The 22486-nt window shown below is 46.1% G+C and overlaps 1 protein-coding gene across 1 annotated transcript in view; it reads right to left on the bottom strand.

The window, feature by feature from the left end:
• Positions 1-2302: 2302 nt before the first annotated feature.
• amph (amphiphysin) overlaps positions 2303-22486 on the bottom strand; it is a gene marked incomplete at both ends in the record, with an annotated part of 236164 nt that continues 215980 nt past the window's right edge. Inside the window, 3 exons of the mRNA XM_084312153.1 lie at positions 2303-2407; positions 4322-4423; positions 11062-11247. Coding sequence (XP_084168279.1) covers positions 2303-2407; positions 4322-4423; positions 11062-11247 — 393 coding nt within the window. The remainder of the gene's footprint in view (positions 2408-4321; positions 4424-11061; positions 11248-22486) is intronic.

The raw sequence follows: 22486 nt of genomic DNA, 5'->3' as shown, positions 1-22486 counted from the left end.
TCTGAAACGCAGCCGTATCAGACTAGGTCTGGTAGACCAGTTAAACTACCTCCTAGATACAGAGAGTAACTGGAGTGTTTTCATATGCATGTTCTTGGAGTATTTTCATATTCAAGTTTTCGCATTAAGTGCTTTGCATTATGTCATGGTTCAAGTGGGTTTAAGTTACAGGATCCTTTAAAGTGAAAGTTGTCCTGTGACTAACATTGTTATTTCATTTACAGCAGGTGGATGCTCTGAGTAAACATTTAAGTTGGGAAATGTTTGTTAAGTTTGTTTTTTGGGAAATAGGACGTGTTAGCAAGAGTTCAAGCTAAACAAAGCCAAAGGTAGAATACTAAGTTCTGTTTGAGAAAAAAAAATATGTTAAAGAGAAGGATGTGATGTATTAGGTTCGGGTTTGAACCTCTTTGATTGTCGTTGTTATTGTGACGTCACCAGGAAGGCGACACACACGAGTTGAACGTGACAGACGTGAGCGACATGAATGGATGCAGATACGAACGAGTCAATAAAGGAATCTTATTGAACCTCGGGTTAAGCCTCGTCAATATAACAGTGACTGTTTGTGTCATTCACATTTATGCTCTAGAAATGTGCCTTTTATGTAGTTCTAACATGTAAATCATGCACTTCCTGTTTGCAGAGAAGGTTGGCGGCCATTGGTCGTGCCCGACCAGAAGGGCTCAGATCGTTAGTTCCACTGGGTTTCAAGCGTCACTGTTTAGATTGCTACAGAAGCAATACTTTTCTATTCAAATGTTGCATAGTACAGGTTTGAGGCAGTCTTTTTCAGTAAAAGTAATAACCCAAATATGTCCAAATGAAAGTGACCAACTGTACCATATGAACTATTCTTTATTCACCTTTCGATAAATAATCACAAGTGGAATATGTACATCACAAAAAACAAAAACAAAAAAGTCTACAGTGAGGGCTAACTGTACGAACACAGGAAGTGACATCATATCCATTGATATACTGCACAGTTGAACTATCGAGACCCTATATAAACCAATGATATAGATTGCATATCTGATTTCTCACCCCACCTTCCCTGTGATCATAGGCTTAAAAAATATAAAGTTAAATCAATTTATCAGAACATAGAATTTCATTCACAAATAAATATCTTCATATCTTCCGCTGGTTGACTTGTTGGTTTCTTGTACATCGTGTTCTAACAGATATATATAAGGTATAGGGATATACAATGATTTGTTTTGTGGTAGGGAGCTACATTTTTATTTATAGATAATTTTATTCAACTTTGCAAAGCCGTATCTGCCACACTTCTATACACCTCGATTTCATAAAGAACGTTGTGTTTTTTTTTCTTTTCATGCTGGAATCTAACCCCATGTCCCACCGACGCTCGGACGGTTTACGTAGATTATCTTTTTGGCAAGAGCACGGCACGTCTCGTCAATGAACAATGTCAACAACACCACGTATGCCAAAGAAATGACCACCACAGCCACACACACACACACACACACACACACACACACACACACACACACACACACACACACACACACACACACACACACACACACACACACACACACACACACACACACACACACACACACACACACACACACACACACACACACACACACACACACACACACACACACACACACACACACACACACACACACACACACACACACGTTCAGCCATGACACTACAACAGAACACTAACAGTGATGCAAGGTAACATTTATGGCTGAAATGTCCGAAAGAAAACACTGAAAAGTCTCATGTTAACACTCAGGAGCGGTTAAATAGATCATAGCACTACAGATTCGGATTCCCTTCTGCCGCAAAGGGACAGAATCGGTACAATACACTTGGTGCAGAGAAGGTAAGGTAAGTTTCCCCCCCCTCAGGACGGAATCTCCCACTTTGTTTCTCCTGAAAGCAGACAGGGGCTTAACACGTGGAGGTCGCCACACTCCCAACAAAGCACACATAGATTTTTCGTATGCTTTAACAGATTTAAAAAAAAAAAAAAAAAAAAAAGGAAACGTCTCAATTCGCGGAGGAGGGTAGACCATACTATCGCGTCATGCTCTTGTTAATCTTTGCTTTATGCGTCGAGTACGTACTAGTGTTTATTAACACGTGGTTTGGTTTTTGTAGATTGTTTGTGTTCGTTTCCTCTGTTAGAGAGAGCAAGCCTTGTTTCGTCTAGCAGACAAGGTCACGGACGGGTCAGCAGACGGGTCAGAGGTCATGGGCTCCCCTCTGCCTCGTCCCTCTGCAAATCATCTTTCCTCCGACCCTCAGACGTTTACTCCAAGCGCTGCGTGAAGTTCTCTGGGAAGAGTCCTTTTTGGGCTGTAGCCCCACGTGTTTTCCACTCACTTTCCTTCATACCTGTGAGCCAGCCAGCGTCCTGAAATAGAGACAAGACACCATATAATAATAATAATAATAATAATAATAATAATAATAATAATAATAATAATAATAATAATAATAATAATAATAATAATAATAATAATAATAATAATAATAACTTTATTTATATAGCACCTTTCATACATGGATTGTAGCTCAAAGTGCTTCACAGCAAATAGCATAAAATGAACATAGGCATAGAATTAGCATACAGTCGACAGAATAAAAGCAATGCATAATGTGCAGACAGACATAAGAATAGGTATAAAAAGACAATAAAAATTGTGCAATGTAGAAAGTGCAGACATAAGAATAGGCATAAAATAAGTACAATAAGTACAGCGTTGCTCGAAAGCATGTGAAACCCCTCCTCGGAACAGCCAATTGTCCAACTGAACAACATCTCAACAGCCTTGTTTGATATCATACTGTATGAGACTTTGTCCAAATCAGGAAAATGGCTGCTGCAAAAGTGTAATGTCATGCACCACAGACCAGATGATGTGAACGCTCCTGCAAGCCTTGATAAAAGCAGTAGAAAAAGTAGTAGTAGTAGTAGTAGTAGTAATAGTATTAGTAATAGGCTACAGTAGTAGTAGTAGTAGTAGTAGTAGTAGTAGTAGTAGTAGTAGTAGTAGTAGTAGTAGTAGTAGTAGTAGTAGTAGTAGTAGTAGTAGTAGTAGTAGTAGTAGTAGTAGTAGTAGTAGTAGTAGTAGGATATAGTAGTATTAGTAGTAGGCTGTAATAGTAGTAGTAGTGTTGTGGTCCGCTTTTGAACAGTCTTGGACACTCCTCAAACAATTCTGAACATTACCCTCTGGCACCACCTTGTGGTTTATCGGGGAATTAACTCCTTGTCCTCCTTGTAGCCTCAGTCCTTGTGTTTTTGTATTTGTCATGTCTGTTCTCTGCCTTATTACTGCCTATGATTTTGTGTCTGTAAATATTCCTGCCTGTTTAGTCTAGTGTCCTTGTCTTGTGGTATTCATCCTGTCTATTGTTTATTGTGTAGTTCTAGTTCTCATGTATTCCTGTGTCTGTATTCTGTATCCCTAGTCTTGCTCCAGCTGTTTCCGGTTTAGTAATCATGTGTTTAGTATTTAGTGTCTCGCCCCGCTTTGTCCGGTGCTCGTTCATAGTTTCCTGTTACGGTTTTGTCTCTTGTGTTTTGTAGTTTCAACTCAGCTCGTGTGAGCAGTCTCGTATTTTGTGCTACGGCACTCTCAGCTCGCGGAGCGTTTTCATATTTGTGCCTCTGCACTTCTCAGCTCGTGTGAGCGTTCTCATAGTGCCACGGCACCTTTCAGCTCGTGGAGCAGTTCTCGTATTCGTACCACGTTCTCAGTAAGTTATCTATAGTGTTCTGTTTTGGTCCTTTTCATTTCGTGTTTAAGTCCGTCTTTTGTTCTGGTCTAGTGTAGCCTTTTATTTTGTTCCTTGTCCCGCGCCGGCTTGGCCGAGCCTCTGTTTATTTCCGTGTTCTCTCGTACGTTCATGTTTGCATTCTGGCAAGTAAAGACATTATTATTTTTGAACTCTCGTCTCCCGACTACTTCCTCCTCTGTCTGCACTACTTGGGTCCCGCCACCAACACGTCCCATAACAAGTAGGCTGTAGTAGTAGTAGGCTGTAGTAGTAGTAGTAGTAGGCTATGGTATTATTATTAGTAGTAGTAGTAGGCTGTAGTAGTAGTAGCAGTAGTTTTAAGCACATGGTAGCTGGACCTAATGGACTCAGTTCAGACAAAAATATTCTTATCAGCAATTGCAGACATTAGTCAGGCTTGGTCTCAAAAAGAGAATAACCTTTCAGGCTTTGGTTCGGTTTTTGAAAATATGTGTTTTACAAGTTCAAGTTTCAAGGCCTCTGCATGCTGAGAGATTCCAGGCCTGGGTCAAGCGGTACTCACCTGATCCTCTGCCAGGGCTGTGGGCACGACCAGAACCACATCGCCTCTCTTCAGCTCCAGCTCATCTGAATTTGCGGCCTCAAAGTCATGCATTGTCTCCACCTATGGGAAGGGAGGCCACATATATGCAATCAAGCCCATACCAAACCATGTAACATGAGAGAAATATCAGGGCCCCAATACATTTTGTGATATACATGGTATATGGTCTAGACCAGGGGTGTGAGGATTGGTCCATTACCACACGCTTCCAGGTACCAATTACCTCCACACACCTGAAGGGAGTTTCGAATCAGCTCAAAGGGGAGCCCTTATATACTCGGGGTTTCTGAAGGTTCATTGTCGGGTCGTTTTGTTTACCTCCGCCTGCAGCTTGTTCCTCTTGTGTTGTTCTCCATCTGTTTCTCCAGTACGCCTTGGAATTCGCCGCTGTCGCCCCTCTCTGCTCCCATGGACCCGCGCCCCGTATCTCACCTTGCCCCTTGGTGAATTTTTGGACGTGTATTTTTTGATGCTCTGTTTTTCCTCGTTTTTCCTGGACTCAAGATCGATCTGTTTTTTGTGTGTTTCGTTAACACTGAAGAGGTATCGCCTTTGTTATTTCTGGACTCAGCTTTATTACTGGACTGCCTCGTAATCCCTGCGTTCGGTTGTTGACATTCCTCTTTTTCTCTGTTCCTCTCCGAGTTGGTTTGACAGTAAGCTGCAGAGCCACAGAGCCAGAGGCCGTAGCGCCACAGAGCCAACTCTGCTCTGGGCTAAGCTGCAGAGCCAGAGGCCGCAGCGCCACAGAGCCAACTCTGCTCTGGGCCGAGCTGCAGAGCCGCAGAGCCGCAGAGCCTACTCTGCTCCAGGACATTCCCCCTGAATGCTTCATGTTGTTTTTTTGCTCTTCCTGTTTGAAAATAAATACGCCCTTAGTTTTTGGCTAACTCTGAACTACCTGTCTGTGTTGTGCTGTTGGGGTTGTTTACAAACCATAACATTACGACCCGACCATGTCGACCCCAGCCAACACAGACAGTGTTAGAGCAGCTTTGGCTGTCCAGATCCAGCTGACCAACGACCACACCCAACAGTTAGGTGCGGCTGCGGCTGCTGTGCAGGACCTCCGGGCCCAGGTCCAGCCTATTCAGAATTCTCTTGACACGCTAACCACCCAGCAGACTACCCAGGGTAATCAGCAGGCTGATATTCTGCACCAGCTACAGGCTCTCAGTGCAGCATTTAACGCCCTGCTTTTAACCCCACCTGTGGCAGGAGTCCCAGCCAGATCACCACCCGCCGCCGCGACGGACCCTGCACCTCCCGACCTCGCTCCTCGGGAGCCCCATTTACATTTACATTTAGTCATTTAGCTGACGCTTTTATCCAAAGCGACTTACAAGTTCTGTACGACAAGACAGCAAGAAGGGTACAACTCTATCAGCTGAGTAACAATGTTCATCAAGTGTTGCGTGTTACAGTGTAGGTTAGTTTATTAGGACAAGTGCATGACAGTAAGGTTAGTCAGGGTTAGATTTTTAATTTTTTTTTAATTTTTTTTAATCATTTCAGATAATGGTTGAAGAAGTGAGTCTTTAGTCGACGGCGAAAGATTGGACGGGATTCGGCTGTCCTAACTGGGATGGGTAGTTCATTCCACCATTGTGGGGCAAGGACTGAGAATAGGCGGCTTCTCTTTGATGACCCTCCGGGAGCTTGGATAGGAGTAGGTCTGAGGCGGCCAGAAGATGCAGAGCGTAGGGGTCTTGAGGGTGTGTAGTTAGAGACCATTGACCGGAGGTAGGCGGGAGCGGTTCCCTTTGCTGCACGGTATGCTAGGTCGAGGGCCTTGAAGCGGATACGTGCAGCAATGGGGAGCCAGTGCAGGTCCCTAAGAAGTGGGGTGACATGGGCCGACTTCGGTAGGTTTGATATCAGGCGGGCCGCTGCGTTTTGAATGAGTTGAAGAGGCTTGGTGGCAGTGGCCGGGAGGCCAGCTAGCAGTGCGTTGCAGTAGTCGAGGCGGGAGATGACTGTTGATTGGACGAGGAGTTGGGTGGCTTCTTTTGTCAGGAAGGGGCGTATCCTTCTGACGTTGCTCAGGAGGAATCTGCAGGTTCTGGTTGTCGCTGCGATGTGAGCAGAGAAGTTCAACTGGTCATCGAGTACAACACCAAGGTTCTTGGCGGTCGGGGACGCGGTCACAGCTGCATTCTCGACTGTGATGGAGAGGTCGGTCAGGGGGGAGGATTTGGCCGGCAGGTGGAGCAATTCTGTTTTGCTTAGGTTCAGCAATGAACGATTGTTCGACGGTAACTTCGAGGACTGTGCCACGTTCATCATGCAATGTGAGTTGGTTTTCATTCATCAACCCAGCCGATTTACGACAGAGGGAGCCCGAGTAGCTTACATGACTAACCTGCTCACAGGCCGAGCAGCACTGTGGGTTATTGCTTCCTGGTCAATGAGGGCTGATTTTAGTTTTTCATACCCAGACTTCGTGGCAGAGCTCCGAAGGGTTTTCCACCACCCAGCTCGTGGCCAGGACCCGGGAGCTCGGTTGGGCACCTTCCGGCAGGGCAGTGGCAGTGTCACCGACTACGCGCTGGAGTTCAGACTGGCCGCAACCGAGAGTGGTTGGAATGATCGGGCGCTTCATCTCACCTTTCTGAAGGGGCTCAACGACGCTGTAAGGGACCAGCTCACGACCCGGGAGGAGCCCGATTCACTCGAGGCCCTAATCAGCCTCGCCATTCACATCGACGGACGCCTCCTGGAGAGAAGGCGTGAGAGAGCCCGACTGGGACCCCCAGACGTTCCCCAGACCCCCCGTACTCGTGACTGGACTGCTGACCGTCCTGCCTCCTCCGCGACTGGTGGTCTCTTTCCCTCCCGATCTGTGACCAAGGAGGAACCCATGCAGCTGGGACACACACACCTTAGCCCGGCCGAACGGGAGTCCAGGCTCAGGTCCGGCCTTTGTCTCTACTGCGGCCGGGATGGACACCGTATCTTCAATTGTCCTACCCGGCCAAAAGACTAGGCTTGCTGGGACCACGGGAGATCCTGGTGAGCCGTTTTTCCTGTTCCCACACCCATGCACCTCCTAACCATCTGACGAGCGTCACCCTGGCCTGGGCGGACCAGCGGGCGACGGTGGGTGCACTCGTTGACTCGGGTGCTGATGAGAGTTTCCTGGACGTTGAGTTTGCCACCCAGGCCAACATTCCACTTGAGAACCTCGAGAGGCCCTTGGAGGTTTTCGCGTTGGATCAGCACCGCCTGGCTGACATCACTCAACGCACCTGTCTTGTCCTCCTCACCATTGCTGGTAACCACGTTGAGAGACTCCAGTTCTTTATTACCAGATCCCCTCTTGTCCCAGTAGTCCTGGGTCGGCCCTGGCTCGCGCTGCATGAGCCCCACATCGCCTGGTCCTCCGGCACCATCATGGGGTGGAGCTCCTCCTGTCATGCCCAGTGTCTTCAGGCGGCGTCCAGTCCTTCGCCCCGGAGTTCCCCTTGTGTGCCGCCCTCGGACCTCTCAACTATTCCCCCCGAGTACCACGACATCGGGGAGGTTTTCAGCAAGTCCCGGGCTCAGGCCCTTCCTCCTCATCGGCCTTACGACTGTGCCATCGACCTCCGCTCTGGGGCTCCTCTTCCCGGCAGCCGCCTCTACAGTCTGACCGTCCCTGAGAAGGCATCGATGGATAAGTACATCTCTGAGTCCTTGGCAGCAGGCCTCATTCGGCCCTCGTCCTCCCCGGTGGCGGCCGGCTTCTTTTTTGTTGGGAAGAAGGACGGAGATCTTCGGCCCTGCATTGACTATCGCCAACTCAACGAGATCACCATTAAGAACAAGTATCCTCTTCCTCTCATGAACTCCACCTTCGAGCCCCTCACCCAGGCTACCGTCTTCACCAAACTGGACCTCCGGAGTGCCTACCATCTGGTCCGTATCCGAGAGGGCGATGAATGGAAGACCGCCTTCAAGACTCCCAGGGGTCATTACGAGTATCTGGTGATGCCGTTTGGCCTCACCAACGCTCCGGCGGTATTCCAGGCGCTCATGAACAACGTCCTCCGTGACATGCTTGAGGAGTTTGTGGTGGTATACCTTGACGACATCCTCATCTTCTCCAAGACTCTCGAGGAACATGTTCAGCATGTCCGCCGAGTACTGGAGCGCCTCCTCCACAACCGGCTCTTCGTTAAGGCAGAGAAGTGCCGTTTCCACTCCGACTCCGTCGATTACCTTGGCTTCATCGTGGAGAGCGGCGTGACCCGAGCCGACCCTCGCAAGATCCAGGCTGTGGAGGAGTGGCCGGAACCCTCCTCTCGGAAGGAGCTACAGAGCTTCCTCGGTTTCGCAAACTTTTACCGGAGGTTCATCCGGAACTACAGCCAAGTGGCGGAACCGCTTACCAGGCTGACCTCTCCCTCCCTGCCGTTTGACTGGTCTCCAGCGTCCTGCGCTGCGTTCCGTTCCCTCAAGAAGAGGTTCACCACCGCCCCGGTCTTGCTCCACCCAGACCCCAAGAAGCAGTTTATTGTGGAGGTGGACACCTCGGATACTGGACTAGGGGCTATCTTGTCTCAGCGGTCGGCGACGGACCAGAAGGTCCATCCGTGCGCCTTCTACTCTCGTCGTTTCCTTCCTGCTGAGAGGAACTATGACATTGGCAATCGGGAGCAGCTGGCGGTAGTGGCTGCCTTGGAGGAGTGGCGTCATTGGCTGGAGGGGGCCGAGGAACCGTTCACCATTTGGACGGACCATAAGAACTTGACGTATATCCGTGCATCCAAGCGCCTCAACGGCCGGCAAGCAAGGTGGGCCAGCTTCCTCAGTCGGTTCGACTTGTCGTTGACTTTTCGCCCTGGGTCCCGCAACACGAAGGCCGACTCTCTGTCCCGGTTACACTCCAAGGGGGCTCCAATCACTGAGGATCCGACTCCCATTCTCCCAGAGGTCAGGGTGGTGGGAGTGGTCACCTTGGGCATCGAGACCGTGGTCAGGCGTGCCCTACGTTTCCATCCCGTTCCCAGCAACGTACCTTTTCGTCGCCTCTTCGTCCCCGACTCAGTCCGGTCCCGGGTTCTCCAATGGGGCCATACCAGCCGGTTTGCCTGCCACCCCGGCGTTCACCACACCTTCTCCTTCCTGGCTCGTCGATTCTGGTGGCCCACCATGAGGAACGACGTCAAGGAGTTTGTTCTGGCCTGCACGGTCTGCGCCCGCAGCAAGGCCTCCCACCAGGCACCCTCCGGTCTATTACAGCCACTTCCCATTCCGAGCCGCCCTTGGGCCCATGTGGTGTTGGACTTCGTCACTGGTCTTCCACCATCCCAGGGAAACACAGTCCTTCTGACTGTGGTGGATCGTTTCAGCAAGGGGGTTCACCTTGTGGCCCTTCCCAAGCTTCCCTCAGCTTCCGAGACAGCGGACCTCCTGACAAGCCACGTGTTCCGCCTCCATGGTTTCCCCCAGGACGTCGTCTCGGACCGGGTCCCCAGTTCACTTCCCAGGTATGGCGGGCCTTCTGCCAGGGATTGGGGGCTACTGTTAGTCTTTTGTCTGGTTACCATCCACAGACTACGGACAAACAGAAAGAATGAACCAGAGCGTGGAGTCTGCTCTCCGTTGTGTTGCCGCCAAGAGACCTGCTTCCTGGAGCCGGTTCCTCCCCTGGGTCGAGTACGCCATCAACTCCCTGGTCAGTTCCGCCACCGGCCTCTCGCCGTTCGAGGTATCCCTGTGCTACCAACCCCCTCTTTTCTCTGCACAGGAGTCGGAAGTGGCAGTTCCCTCCGTGCAGGATCATCTCGACCGGTGTCGTCAAGTCTGGGAGATCACCAGGACTGCGCTGCTCCGGGCATCGGAGCGCGCCAGTCGGGGAGTTAACCGACGCCGGATCCCTGCGCCGACGTACCAACCTGGGCAGAGGGTATGGTTGTCCTCCAAGGATCTCCCGCTTCGATCCTCCGCCAAGAAGCTTAACCCCCGGTTCGTCTGCCCTTTTGAGATCCAGAAGGTGCTCAGTCCCACGGCGGTGAGTCTTAAGCTTCCTGCGTCCATGCGCATTCATCCTGTTTTTACCACACGCTTCCAGGTACCAATTACCTCCACACACCTGAAGGGAGTTTCGAATCAGTTCATTGTCGGGTCGTTTTGCTTACCTCCGCCTGCAGCTTGTTCCTCTCGTGTTGTTCTCCATCTGTTTCTCCAGTACGCCTTGGAATTCGCCGCTGTCGCCCCTCTCTGCTCCCGTGGACCCGCGCCCCGTATCTCACCTTGCCCCTTGGTGAGTTTTTAGACGTGTATTTTTTTATGCTCTGTTTTTCCTCGTTTTTCCTGGACTCAAGATCTATCTGTTTTTTGTGTGTTTCGTTAACACTGAAGAGGTATCGCCTTTGTTATTTCTGGACTCAGCTTTATTACTGGACTGCCTCGTAATCCCTGCGTTCGGTTGTTGACATTCCTCTTTTTCTCTGTTCCTCTCCGAGTTGGTTTGACAGTAAGCTGCAGAGCCAAAATATGTTGCCAGAACATAATTATTATTATTATTATAAAAAAGAATGTGTGTAGATTTTTTACTTGCCAATGTGTGACCCCACTGTCACCTACCCACGACCCCACTTTGGGTCACGACCCATAGTTTGAGAACCGCTGGTCTAGACACACTAGGTGTGTGATTGTGTGTGACTATTATGTGACTGATGCGCTACAGGAGGCACCAGGAAATGATGGGTCACCTTGTACAAGAAGCCGCCAGGGAGGCCTGGTGGTCCACCGGAGGAGCCGATTGCCGCTTGGCTCTCCGGTGTCACGCCGCTGTCGCTGGCGGTGGTGGTGGGGGAGATGATGTCGGCGTCGCGATCGTCGTCGCCCTCGTTGCTGGAGGCGGGTTCGATCACAACTGAGGGAATGGGCATCTTCTCCTGGAGGAGCGGAAACATATTAACACTCGCATGGACACGTCACAATTTGTTTTGCATTTTGCAAAGGGTAGGGTGTCCCGCTTCTAAGGGGATAGAGGGGGTAATCTAGCTATCCAAACGGATGCAGAGGATGCTCCAGAACTAGGTAGGGCCAAGGGAAGGGAATTGGCGTCCTCTCTCTCACACACACACACACATTATACACTCTACTGAAGTAAATAATTTTTTTTAATACAGTACACATTTTAAAACCACGAAAGCAGCCATGGAACTGTGAAAAGAGAAACAAGATACACTGACTCTTTATTAATTTGCAGTTTGTTCTTAGTACACAAGATAAACTGACTCTTTATTAATTTGTAGTCTGCGTTTAGTACACAAGATAGACTGACTCTTTACTCATTTGTAGTTTGCTCTTAGTACAAAAGATAGACTGACTCTTTATTGATTTGTAGTTTGATCTTAGTACAAAAGATACATTGACTATTATTTTACAGTCTGCTCTTAGTACAAAACCAACTTAACTTTTCATAAAAAACAACAACAACAACAACAACAACTAATAATTTTAACTAATGTCTTAATAAAATTTAAGATGAATTGACAAATGTTCATACTAAGCCTATAACCATAGCGATATTCTTTGCTTTATCTCTATGTCCGTAACTCCATGCCAACAATCTAAAAGAAATGCAACCGATCCTTGTTTTCTTTCCTCCACAACCGTCCGTCACAAATGATCACAATTTGACAAAATGCGGCAAAACTTTGAAAATCTGGAAACTGGTTACGAAAAGGAAAGATTTCAAGGAAGTGTGCTTCTTCACATCATCTATACTGTACAGCTGCATGTTGCTACTAGTGCGCTTGGTAGCATCTCCTGTTTACAGCAGTGGCGGCTCTGCCACTAGGGGCGCAAGGGCGCCGCCCCCCCTTCAGGCCCTGCCTGGTTATATGAGAGTAGAACAAGAAAAAGTATCTTTTTGTTTTTTGTTTTATAGCCCTATAAATAATATAAACATGTTTAAAATGAATAATATTTACTCATTTTAAGTATGTTTGTATTTCCAATGCACAATATAACGTTATTAACTCAAATAAAAAAACACTCGTTTTCCTGAGCAGGAAGTGACATCACGTTTTTTTTTTTTTTTTTTTTTTTTTTTTCGTATTTCTCGGCCCGGGCTAGACGCGATAGCGCTCTGAGTGCGCGTCACAGTTTGATCGCTGTATCCGTCACAGCCAATCAGTGCATAACGCGTTGTGCGTTGAAATATGACTATTATGTTGGAATCCGGGCGCGATTTGAAGCGGTCTAGCCAGTAGCGTCAAGAATGTCTGTAGCCGCATTTCGCGGAGACGCTCTCTGATTGGCCGACGCCAGTATTTTTTTCCGTAGCAGAATTTCACAGAGACGATCTCTGATTGGCCGAATCCAATTTCTAATGTTCCAATTCTAGCTTATTCCAATTCTAGCTTATTCCTAGGTTGGTGATGCAGGCAGCTGTTTGTCTTAGAGCGTGCCGTGCCCGTGACTGCAAGTTCTTTAGACTGTTAAGCTTAGGCACTCTTTCAAAGTTGGTTAAGGTTAGAGTTTGTCTTAGAGCATGGCGATAGAACGCCAGGTAGTTTGCAGTCTGTTCGAGCGGAAATGGACAAAGGAATGAAGTACTTGTGTTGTGTGGTGCTTCTGCTAACAAGCTAACACTTGGCTAACAAGCTATATGGCGGATGCAGTCTGGACACAGTGGACAGTGGTCTGGAATTAAACATCAACAGTGGATTATACACTTTATCAAGGCAAGCCCTGGACGTGTCAACTAAACAGTGAGTCTCTCTCTCTCTCTCGCTCTCTCGCTCTCTCTCTCTCTCTCTCTCTCTCTCTCTCTCTCTCTCTCTCTCTCTCTCTCTCTCTCTCTCTGGTTAACGTTAACGTTTGTAAATAGTTTTTTTTTAGGAGCAGTACTGTTAGGCTACTGCTGGCCATTCATGAAGCGAGACATTGCTGATTGTTTATTTAATTTATAACACAAGACTATGACTACCAACTGCCTAGCCAGCCGTGTATCAATCTTGGATGCAATAATAACGTTACCACACCGACTGTGTCGATGGCTCATTGATTTAACTACTGCAGCTCTCTCGGATTGAAAATACGTGGATTATGGCTTGTTCAATATCGTCTATGTTTGAATGAATGAATGAATGAAAACTTTATTAACAGATTGCAGAATGGGTACAATACAGTACGGCTCAATACACACAATTGTTAAGGGGATGCAGACCAGAGAAAGACGTTTGTCTTGTTTACATCAGGGTCCCAGATTTTCGATTTATATCGATAGTTTAATAGCTAGCCTTGGCTCGTTTAACAATATGCAAAATATGTGTACAGCCCTGTACTCATACTGAAGTTATTCTTGGTATATAATAGGTCTGATTGTGTAACGAATCGATTCCACGTCGCGCTGTGTGTGAGAGAGAGAAGGAGAGAGGGAGAGATCTGCCTGTGTTTGGAGACGGGGCGAGTTTTGTTTCTAACTTTTCTATTTATATATTGTTGTGAATTAGAGTCTAGACTATACTTTATTTGACTGGTTGTGTGTTGTTGTAGTAACAGCTGAGCGACTCGTTCATAAGAGCCGATTCATTGCCGTGAGCGTGAGTCGAATCGCTCACGTCTTGCCATGAGTCTGTTGCGTGGTACTACCGTACTGTACATGTTTGCAAAATGTTTGGTATAGCGCCCCTAGTGGCGAAGCACCCACCGGCTGCCACTGGTTTACAGTACACACAAGAAGGGTCATTACTTTGTAGTAACATAGAAAGAAGATTTATTTATTTTTTGTTTATTTATTTTTACCCAGGGACAGTGCACATTAATCAACATCTTCAGTTTCTACATCAATGTAAATGTGACAGAATTAGTTAATGAGCTAGTTTTCACCTGTAGTCCCTGCCTAACATGCATGTCTTTATGGTGTGGGAGGAAACCAGAGTACCTGGAGGAAACCCACGCCAACCCAGGGAGAACATGCAAACTCCACACAGAAAGGCCCCCTGCTGGGGTTCGAACCCAGGACATTCTTGCTGTGAGGCAGCAGTGCTAACCATTGAGCCACCATGCCGATGAGATGAGATCTAAAAGTAAGATCTGGTCATGACATCATTATTTGTAGGCATTATGCGTAATGGAGTGCAAACCTACCTGAGAAAGCACTCGTCAATAATTACAAATAATGACTTGCCATTGCTAGGTAGTTCAGTTATATCTGTTATTACTATGTGTGCTACAGAGTCTTCTACATATCTACCTCCTCCGTCCCCACTCCAGCGGTACCCTCCGCGGTGGCCACGGTAGCCTCCTTAGGGGTCTCATCCATGGGCTCGGCCACTATGGTCTACAGAGACAACGTTTGGGACGGTAAAACAACCACTCGCTGGGACAGTCCAGTCAACCAGGGTCAAAGGGTGAGAATGGGACTGAGGATAGTTATGGAACGGGGGACATTTGGAACACAGGGACGTTTCGGCACTATGGCTGGAAGTATTCACAAACGTGGGAGGGGCCAGGAGAGAGTGGGTTACCCGACAACAGTTGTCAGTGAATGTTGAACTAGGCTGGTAAAGATATGCCTCCTAAAATGTCTAAACGGAAGTACAGGAAGTACAGGCTACAGGCTACAGGCTTTCCGGTTTTGACAAAACAATTATAGAAACGTGTGAAGTGCACAATATTTCCTTGTTTAAGCCACTGCAATGCCTTTGCCTTAAGAATTTACTACATGACCGGGACGTTCTAGCATCTAGCTTGTTTGCCGACAGGATTCGGGAAAAGTTTTGTCCGTTCGTGGGCAGCTTCCAGGGGAAGTAGTACATACACCGGAAATTCTACCCCATAGACACTTTCGGCAGTAGTTCTTTACCAGGCTTTATCTCACGGAGATAAAACTGGGAACAAGGTTAATGTTGAACATACAAGGGGGAGGGAGTCGTATGGTTCAGTTTTATTGTTACGCTAAAACTGACCATGTGATTGGATGGAGGGAGCAGCAGGGATTTGGACGGTGCCGTTTCATTGGCTAGAGTTGAAACTGACATATGACAGGATGAGGAGTGGTGGGGAGAAACGTCTAGACAATACTTTCAAGTGTCATTTGCTGTTAATGTATCATTCAACATCCAAATTGTGCAGTAGTGCCGATTTTGTGCAAATCGTCTAAATAAATAATTTTTTAGACATAGCATATTTTGTATATTATGTAAAAAGAAATATGGTATATATCTACATACGATGTATGTTCCCTCAATGAAGATTGAAAAAAATGTACTTGAATCAACTGAATGAAGTTTTAGAACTACCACCACCACAACTACTAATACCATCATTCCCTGAATTGCAATAATTGTAATGTCATAATTTACTAAACATTAACAATCATAACAGCAAACACAGCACAGCAGGGGGTCAGCACATATGAATGGGAGTTCATATCAAAACAAATACAAATTACACCATATAACATTTCAAGGTAACACATTATTTTACTGTAAGAAAGTAAATTAACAATTTTTTTAAACTAATTACGAATTATGCCAAGAACATAATATCAATGTCATGTTACAGGGCTGCTCCACATCATTTTGTGACGTGATGATCATCACCTGACTTTAATTTTTAAATTGTATACACCTATTACTGTATATTACTGTATATGTTTGGCTGTATATTTTAGAATTCATGCCTTTGTCTCATCACATCTAGACTACTGCAATGCACTTTTTTCAGGCCTACCTAATTCAAGCATCAAAAATATTCAACTCGTGCAAAAAATTCGGCTGCACGGATACTAACTAAAACTAGAACATTTGATCACATCACACCAGTTTTGTCTGCCCTACACTGGCTTCCTATTCAAGCCCGATCTGACTTTAAAGTGCTACTCCTCACATACAAAATTTGTAATGGGCTTGCACCGCTCGATCTATCCGATCTCATTTCCTGATACTCGCCCGCTCGTGCTCTGCGCTCACAAAATGCGGGGCTTCTATCAATTCCTAGGGTTAAAAAGAAATCCGCCGGCCACAGAGCCTTTGTCTACCGCGCTCCGTACCTGTGGAACAAATGACCTGCCGTCGTCAGGGGCGCCTGCTCTGTCGAAGCTTTTAAATCTCTGCTTAAGACCCATCTTTTCTCTCTCTCTTTCAACCTACACTGATCTCACCTGGTCGGGAACTGACCTTTAGATTAATCTGTCTAGTTTAGTTAGTATGTCTATTTTCTCCCATGTCTGCTTTTCTGCAGACATGGGAGAACCTTTTAACCTCTGTCTCTGTCTCAACCGGTCCCATGGAACAGCTTCATACCGCCTTCTGTCTGGCCTGCAGTGCTGAACCTTCTGAGTGACTCCTCCTGCCCCCACAGGGCATACGGCCCTGAGCTATTGTCTTGTATCTCATCCTGTATCCATACGCTTGCTCCATCTCCGCCCACTACAAACATGGGAACTCTCTAACCCCTGTCCCAACCCCCCCCCCCATCTCTCTTTGTGTTTGTCTCGTAGTGCTGACCAAGGTGGTGGATATCTTTGGCAGTGACTGTCCTACGTGCACCACCGAGGCCATGGATCAGCTTCTTACCGTCTTCTGTCCATGGTCTGTCAACATGGTTTGTGGTCTGTCAACATGGTTTCATTGCTGGGTTAAGTACTTCTATTCTATTCACATAATATGCTTACTTCATATATCTATTCTATTCACATATATGCTTACCACTTGTATCTATTGCTATGTCCGCCCACCACAATCACGCGAGCTGTCTAACGCCTGTCCCGTCTCCCTGTCTCCCTGTGAGTGGCTGTCCCGGAGTGATGACCGGAGTGTCGGACATCCCGTGATGAAGACCGGGAGGATGCAACCCTCTCTGCATGCCCTCCTGTCTCCGGCTGTCTCGTAGTGATGACTGGAGTGCTGGACGTCCCGCGATGATGACAGGGAGGTTGCGACCCTCTCTGCGCCGCCCCCTGTCTCCCTGTCTCCGGCTGTCTCGGAGTGATGACCGAAGTGTTGAACGTCCCGTGATTAAGACGGGGAGGACGCAACCCTCTTTGCGCCGCCCCTGTGCCTCAAATAGATCCGCTATCAGCTCTATCTTTAATCTTTCAAAATGTTCAGTTGCTATCGCTATCAGCTTTATCTTACATTTTTCAAAATGTTCAGTTGCTATTGCATGCACTCATCTGCGTTTCACTACACACATGAGTGCATGCTTACCAACTGTCCGTCTGCAACACTACTATCACCGACATCTAAGAAGGGAGATCCCCGCTTGAATGGCCCTTCTAAGGTTTCTCTCCTCCACATTGCCTGTGGTTCATTTTTTCCTATTGCTAGGTTTTAGTGAGTTTTTCCTTACCTTCGCGTGGGGTATGTCTGGGAGTGTTGCATTCATTCATTTATTTTGCATTTATTTAAAATTTGTTGGTGTTCTTGTTTTGTTCTTGACTTATTGTGATGTTTCTTCTTGACTTGTTTAAAGAAGACGTGTCCGGCCCATGGGGACATTAACGTGTGTTGTCGGGCCTTACAAATAAATTTGATTTGATTTGATTTGATTTAGAACATACATACATATTTTAGAATGTACATCCCTGACTGTATTTTTATTTTATTTTACTACCTAAAAGTTTATTGTGAGCGATCTGTAGTGCTGAATTTCCTTCGGGATCAATAAAGTACTTCTATTATATTCTATTTGTTTTACAGAGCAAGTGTGTCCTGGTATTTGTGATATTTGCAACAGCAATAGTCGTAGTAATTTGCATGAAAGCAGCAAACACTAACATGCAGTAATACTGTGAGATGTTGAAAAGCCATAATTAAACATTACTTCCTGAGATAAGAAATTCTATGAAACAGTATGGTTTATACTATTAGGCCATTTCAAAGCAACATTTGAGTATAGTGGAAGGAATTCCTTTTATACTAATTATAAGCTGTCATAGCCTAATATTTGATTGATTTTAATATGCAGATATCCTGCCAGCACTTTAAAAACAGGCAATGACTAATGATATGGCCTTTTGAGGAGAAATTCCTTTTTTCCTTGGTACAATCCCTGATAAGGCAACATTTTCTGCTTTCATCTTTTGCCAAAATTATTTTATTCTGAAGATTCTAGTTAGGTGTATCAGGACATGAATGTGTACATAACAGTTCAAATATAGACCATCTAAGTGACAATGTCAGGATTGTACTTGAAACAGACCATTATTCAGAGAAAGCCAAATCCCATTGCCTTTTCTACTGTACATGAAAACTGGGATTTCCAACTATTTGTTATAAGGTTTTTGCATATTCAAACCTGTGCCGTCAATTATAGTCTGCTGTTAGCAGCAGCTATTGTTAGTGACCAGGGCCCTGTTTCTTGTACCTGGATAACTGAGTTAGCCGGATAACTTTAGCTGGATAACTGGGTTAGCCTGACTTTCCGATTTCATGTACGTGGATTTTCCAAATCACCATGACAACATATCCAAAAGTTTGAGCCTGGTCGAAAGCAGAGTTCAAGTTCAAGTTAGCCTGAACTATCGCCACGCCCCCGCAAAGAAGTGACAGCCCGTTTCCTGAAACTATTCCCACAGTCTACGATCTGCATTATACCATTCTGAATTACGTTTTTGTGCTCCATTCTTCCAGAGGGGGCTTTTGAAATGTAAAATAGACCCAAAATGCTGATATTAAATTCACTTTGTCCTAAATAATGCACGTTATATATACCGTGGCGACGGTGGCGCTCGCTCGTGCGATGTACACATGATGTGGTTATTTTAATTGTAACTGGGATTAAGATGTCTGATGAGATGCGCTGTTTGACGGATTTGAGAAATTGAATGAGCCGTTGACGTCACATTAATGAATGAGGATAAAGAGATAAACTTCATTCAAAACAAAGGATATTCTAAACACGGGTCTCTCGTTCATTAATGTATAAACAATGAATTTATCCCATCTGGCCCAGTGGCCCAGCGGTAGTGCTCATGCCTGCCAATCCAGCGACTGGGGTTCTAATCCTGGTGTTTCCAATATGATTTTTTTGAATATAATATGAATGATTATACGCCAAAGTAGCCTGGTTTTAAGTTAAAATATTATAAATCTACATGCATTGAGGATGTCATTCTTTATATAGCTCTCAACGTGCACCAAATTGAATTATTCCTATATTGCAAAAAGAAGGACCCCGGTCTTGAACCCGGGTCGTCCGTGTGGAAGTCAAAAGAACAACCCGTTGGACCACATTGGAGATAAGTTAAACATTGACTATACATCAATCAATGGGCAAGAAAGCCGTCTCGTAATTCTGTATAACAGTTAACTAGTTATTTTCGCTAGCAAGATCTCATTTGATTATTCAATCCAGCAGGCAAGTTTAAAGAAATATAATCTGATTGATTGAGGTAATGAGGGACTTAGAATTAGCCTATAGATAACGCATTTAACTTGTCGGCGAGGCGATTGAGCCTATTGCAATCTGTCAATAAAGTCTTAAATCAATTAATCAATCAATGCCGTTGAGAATCAGGGTCTCTGCCATCGATACGTGCTGGCTTTCCACCTAAAACGGGAGCGCGCATCTAGCCTGACTTGAGCCTGACTCTCAAGTCTGGCTTGAGTTAACGAGACTGAATCCTCCTTTGTGAAACAGGAAAATCCCGGCTTTGAACATCGGGTTAACTGAAGCTGGATAATGGACATGTTGATCGACTTAGTTGAACCACGTACATGAAACAGGGCCCAGACTTCACAGGACTTAGCAAATGACTGGATACAGTGTTCACATCAAACATCTCAGTATTTCTCAACCAATCAGCCAAAAATAATGCAACCACTGATAATCGTGAAAGACAATCATGAAGTTTCACCACTGAATGATTGTTTTGGAACTGGATGGTCAATATCGATAAAAGACAGCCGTAGTCACTTAGGTGGTCTACTGGCCACGCCACGATGAAGGTAAAGGTAATGGGATATTTTTAATAAAGTGTCCTTACCGGAGTCTCGTCCTTAGGAGACCCTACATCAATGGCTGGGACCTGAAGACGACACAAACACAAGTCATCATTGCCAAGTGCCAACATCACGTTCGGATAAGACGTTAAACCGAGGTCCCGACTAAATCTCGTCGTTAAAGAACCCAGGACGCCTATCGCAAAGAGTATAGGGGGTTCCCTGACGTTCCTGGCCAAATTACCGATCAGGTCTCTGACATCAAGGCCACCTAATCATCCCTTCCCCTTAATCCCTGTCTCCTGAGCCGTTCAGCAGTGTAGTGTGAGGTGTGCCTGGTGCCAGTGTATGGCAGCCATTGTATAGTGTGATGTGTGCCTGGTGCCAGTGTATGGCAGCCATTGAGCCTGCGTAGCCCAAGGTTGGGTGCTACCAGCGGTGGTGAAGGAGGCAATTTCCACCCTACATTGTGGGGAGCGCTTTGAGTGTCTAGAAAAGCGCTATATAAATGTAATGAATTATTATTAGTGTGGGTGACCTGGCGAAGCCAGGTTGCCACCCACACTATAGTTCTTGTCACTCTTCTTATTCTTTATTCCACCGATTTTGCAAACACCGCTCGTGCCAGAGCGTTCGCGCCCCATACACGTGAAAGGTATCAAAACGAGCGGCTTGCCTATGGCAACAGCCGTCTCCGAACTCGTAAAAGTTTCACCTCACCGTCTGGCTACGAATCGACTTTAAACGGTAAAATTTCAGAAATGCATTGCAATTTAGAGTGCGAGATCCACCGAATTTTTCAAACACCGCTCGTGCCAGAGCGTTCGCGCACCATACACGTGAAAGGTATCAAAACGAGCGGCTTGCCTATGGCAACAGCGGTCTCCGAACTCGTAAAGTTTCACCGCACCGTCTGGCTACGAATCGACTTTAAACGGTAAAATTTCGGTCCCATTGGAAATGCATTGCAATTTAGAGTGTAGCAGCTGAAATAATATTTTTTCCCCTACCTTGGGTGAATTGCGAGTGTGATCTCAATTTTGGACGTAGAAATAAAACAAACACATCAAAACGATGACACGGCTGTCAGTCCGCTCACAAAAGAAAAATAAATGGAATTGGACATTTCTATCTCAACTGACGACCATTTGTTTGAAGGTTCTCCTCTCCATTGACCGCCATGCAAACGCACTCTAGAAATCACTTTTTCACACTATTTTTTAGCCTTCTGTTCCGATCGCCGAAGGAGTGCCACAATATCGCACGAATGCCACAATATCGGACATAACCCTTCGCCTACTCATTGTAGTGCTCTTGTGCGAGTCACAACGCTTCATCTCTTATAGTTTTCTTTTAATCAACGTGACAATGCAGTAATGTAAAGAAAATTCAGAATATGCAAGTCATTGTGCTCATGGCTGATTGGTTCAGGCTTAACAGCTGTGAGGCTCAGGGCTCATGGCTCAGCTGACCTGCCAATGACATCATCCACTTAACCCATCATTGCCCATCACTGTGTTGCAGTACTGAATTGCTGGACAGCGCCCTCTGTCTTGCGGGTTGTGTCTTGCGGGTTGTGTCATTGTACTCAGTAGGGATATCCTCTTTCATTTTTCATTGGTTGATGTTGACCACCTTTCATTGGTCGATGTTGACCACTCCCCCGATCATTAGACCACGCCCCCTTAGGCCACACCCCCTCAGTGTATCTCTTGAACCGTTTGTCGTAGAGACTTGCGGATTGTGCCATTGGTCGATGTTGACCACCTTTCATTGGTCGATGTTGACCACTCCCCCGATCCTTAGACCACGCCCCATTAGACCACACCCCCTCAGTGTATCTCTTGAACCGTTTGTCGTAGAGACTTGCGGATTGTGCCATTGGTCGATGTTGACCACCTTTCATTGGTCGATGTTGACCACTCCCCCGATCCTTAGACCACGCCCCCTTAGGCCACACCCCCTCAGTGTATCTCTTGAACCGTTTGTCGTAGAGACTTGCGGATTGTGCCATTGTACTCGGTGTAATAGTGTAATAGTGTGTAATAGTGTAATAGTGTGTAATAGTGTGTAATAGTGTAATAGTGTGTAATAGTGTGTAATAGTGTAATATTGTGTAATAGTGTAATAGTGTGTAATAGTGTAATAGTGTGTAATAGTGTAATAGTGTAATAGTGTGTAATAGTGTAATAGTGTGATAGTGTGTAATAGTGTAATAGTGTAATAGTGT

The sequence above is a fragment of the Notolepis coatsorum genome (genome assembly GCF_963971535.1).
Source record: "Notolepis coatsorum genome assembly, chromosome: 4".
Taxonomy (NCBI): domain Eukaryota; kingdom Metazoa; phylum Chordata; class Actinopteri; order Aulopiformes; family Paralepididae; genus Notolepis; species Notolepis coatsorum.
The sequence above is the reverse complement of the archived record's forward strand: the minus strand, read 5'-3'. Positions and strand labels throughout refer to the sequence as shown.